The 2,713-nt window shown below is 49.3% G+C and overlaps 1 protein-coding gene across 1 annotated transcript; it reads right to left on the bottom strand.

The window, feature by feature from the left end:
* Positions 1–519: 519 nt before the first annotated feature.
* On the bottom strand, positions 520–2,539 carry LOC108315868 (olfactory receptor 2B11). Its single transcript, XM_017545444.2, has one exon. The coding sequence runs from the start codon at positions 1,739–1,741 to the stop codon at positions 785–787; it is 957 nt and encodes a 318-aa protein (XP_017400933.1). The 5' UTR covers positions 1,742–2,539; the 3' UTR covers positions 520–784.
* Positions 2,540–2,713: the final 174 nt, after the last annotated feature.

Here is a 2,713-nt window from a genome sequence, read left to right as displayed (position 1 = left end):
ACATTTTCTTTATCTGCTTGTTGATTGATGGGAATTTGGGCTGGTTCCATATTTTTCCAATTGCAAAATGTGCTGCTATAAACATGCATGAGCAAGTATCTTTTTCATATAATAACTTCTTTTCCTCTGGGTAGATACCCAGTAGTGGGATTGCTGGATCAAATGGTAGATCTACTTTTAGTTCTTTAAGGAATCTCCACACTATTTTCCATAGTGGTTGTACTAGTTTACATTTGATGGAAAACCTTTCTATAGAAGAAAATTTGAACTACAGAAAAAAAGTCCAAAATCACAGGAAAGAGATAGCAATCGACTTCATTCTTGGGATTGTTTGAAAAAGTCATATAAAATTTGTGGAAATTTAAGTATATGGAGAAGAGTACATATTTATTATAAGTAAAATAAGATTGTATTTCAGCTTCATCTCGTGTATACTTAAGAGTAATAGAAAAGAGAGAGAAACTTGAAAAACAAATGGGGAGAAAATAAAAGAAATATAGGAAGAGGAAAAGAGAAAAGAATCAGGAAACTGGAAGTTAAATAATTCAACAAATATTGAAGTCTATTTAAACAACTCTTGAAAACATATGGCCTCTTAGAATTACACTTTTAAAATGGACTTTATTTGTAGATGTGGGATTTGGGGTATTATGACCGGAAGTGAGATGTTTGGGGACAGGCTTTGAGCTTTCTGGGTATTAGCTCCTTAAGTGAAAGATGCTCTGAGCACACAGTAGGTGTGTCCAGTGTTCCTCAGTTGATGGAGATGCCACTTCTCAGGTCCTCACCATCCGCAGAGGCTCCAGATCCTGGCCAGGAGTCTCCTCAGAGCTCCCTTCACGTCTCTATTCCTCAGGGTGTAGATGAAGGGATTGAGAGTCGGGGTGATCATGGAATAGAAGAGAGAAATAAATTTGCCCTGCTCTTGGGAGTAGCTGGAAGGGGGCTGCAGATACATGTAAATGGCAGGTAGGTAGAAGAGGGAGACGACCATCAGGTGGGAGGAACAGGTCCCAAAGGCCTTGCGTTGTCCCTTGGAGGACTGGATCCTGAGCACTGTGCGGGCAATAAAACCATAGGAGAGAAGGATGAGAACCAGGGGCACCAACACAAAGAAGGCCACCAGCACAGCCAGCGTGGCATCGTTCACAGTGGTGTCGGCGCACGACAGCTTGATCATGGCCGGCACCTCGCAGAAAAAGTTGTTCAGCACCTGCCGCCCACAGAATGGCAACTGCACGGTCAGGACCACCTGCACCAAGGAGTTTCCGAAGCCACTGAGCCAGGCCAGAGCCACAAGCTGCTGACAGAGAGCACGGTGCATGAGGACGGCGTAGCGGAGGGGCTCGCAGATGGCCACGTAGCGGTCCAGGGCCATGGCGGCCAGGACGACGCATTCCGTGCATCCCAGCCAGTGGAAGACTGCGTACTGCACCGTGCAGCCTCCATAGCTGATGGTCTTCTTGGAACTGCCCATGTTGACCAGCATCTGAGGGACAGTGGTGGTGGTGTAGCAGAGGTCCAGGAAGGACAGGTGGCTGAGGAAGACATACATGGGGCTGTGGAGCTGAGGATCCAGCCGGGATGCCAGGATGATGGCGACGTTCCCCAACATGGCCAGCACGTAGGACAGCAGGAGGACCACGAAGAGCGGGAGCTCCAGCCACGGCCGGTCAGACACACCCAGGAGGATGAAGGCTGGAGGGGGGTCCCCTGAGAAGCTCTGGTTGTCACTTTTCATGTTGCAGCATTTTCTGGCGCCTGTGACACATTGAGAATGTTGGAATGAATACTACCTGAGAAGAGGAATTGATCACATTCCTCCTTCTTGCATCCATTCTTCCCTACCCAGGTTATAGCCTGATTCTCCCTATCTCTGTGGAGACAATGGGACGTGGAGGGGCCAGAACCGGGAGCCCAGCGGCAGCCTCTGTGTCTTTGCTCTCCTTCCCCCTTGGTGCCTCAACTAAGCCATTTAATTTCTTGAACTTCTGCATCGGCAGAATGGGGAGAAATACCTGCTTCAATTGCAAAGATCTGGGGACAATAGAGACATTATGTGACAAGGTACCTTGTGAATGACAGTTGTGTTCCAGTTAGAGCAAAACCCCAGAGCTGCCATCACCATCAGAATGTTTGATTTCTCTTCCATGCACATCGACAGGGAATCATCCACCTACGCAGGTGTTCTCATCTTGGGAGGCAGTGGTAGGAGGGAGGTGGGTGGTGACATGAGACAAGCAGGAGGACTTTGTGAGCAGCGGGGGCCACAGCCTCGCCCCTCCTCGGGCTTGCATCTCGCTCTCAGGACTGCACATGCACAGGCAGCTCCACCGCTCTCACTGGCGGCAAAGACAGCATGAGTCTATCCTGCAAGTCTCTGGAGTAGGGGAGCTGAGTTGTGTTCTATTTCAGCCCCTGAATTGGCCATGGTATTTAATGAGACCCCAGCGCATAGAATTTTGAGCACAGGGAGAAAGTTCTTGATTGGCGTAAGAAACCTAGCCCTGGCGGGTGGATCACGAGGTCAGGAGTTTGAGACCAGCCTGGCCAATGTGGTGAAACCTTGTCTCTACTAAAAACACCAAAAAAGTTAGTTGGGTGTGGGGGCGGGCACCTGTAACCCCAGCTACCCGGGAGGCTGAGGCAGGAGAATCGCTTGAACCTGGGAGGCGGAGGTTGCAGTGAGCCGAGATCGTGCCGTTGCACTCCA

This window comes from Cebus imitator, unplaced genomic scaffold (genome assembly GCF_001604975.1).
Source record: "Cebus imitator isolate Cc_AM_T3 unplaced genomic scaffold, Cebus_imitator-1.0 Scaffold179, whole genome shotgun sequence".
Classification (NCBI taxonomy): domain Eukaryota; kingdom Metazoa; phylum Chordata; class Mammalia; order Primates; family Cebidae; genus Cebus; species Cebus imitator.
The sequence above is the reverse complement of the archived record's forward strand: the minus strand, read 5'-3'. Positions and strand labels throughout refer to the sequence as shown.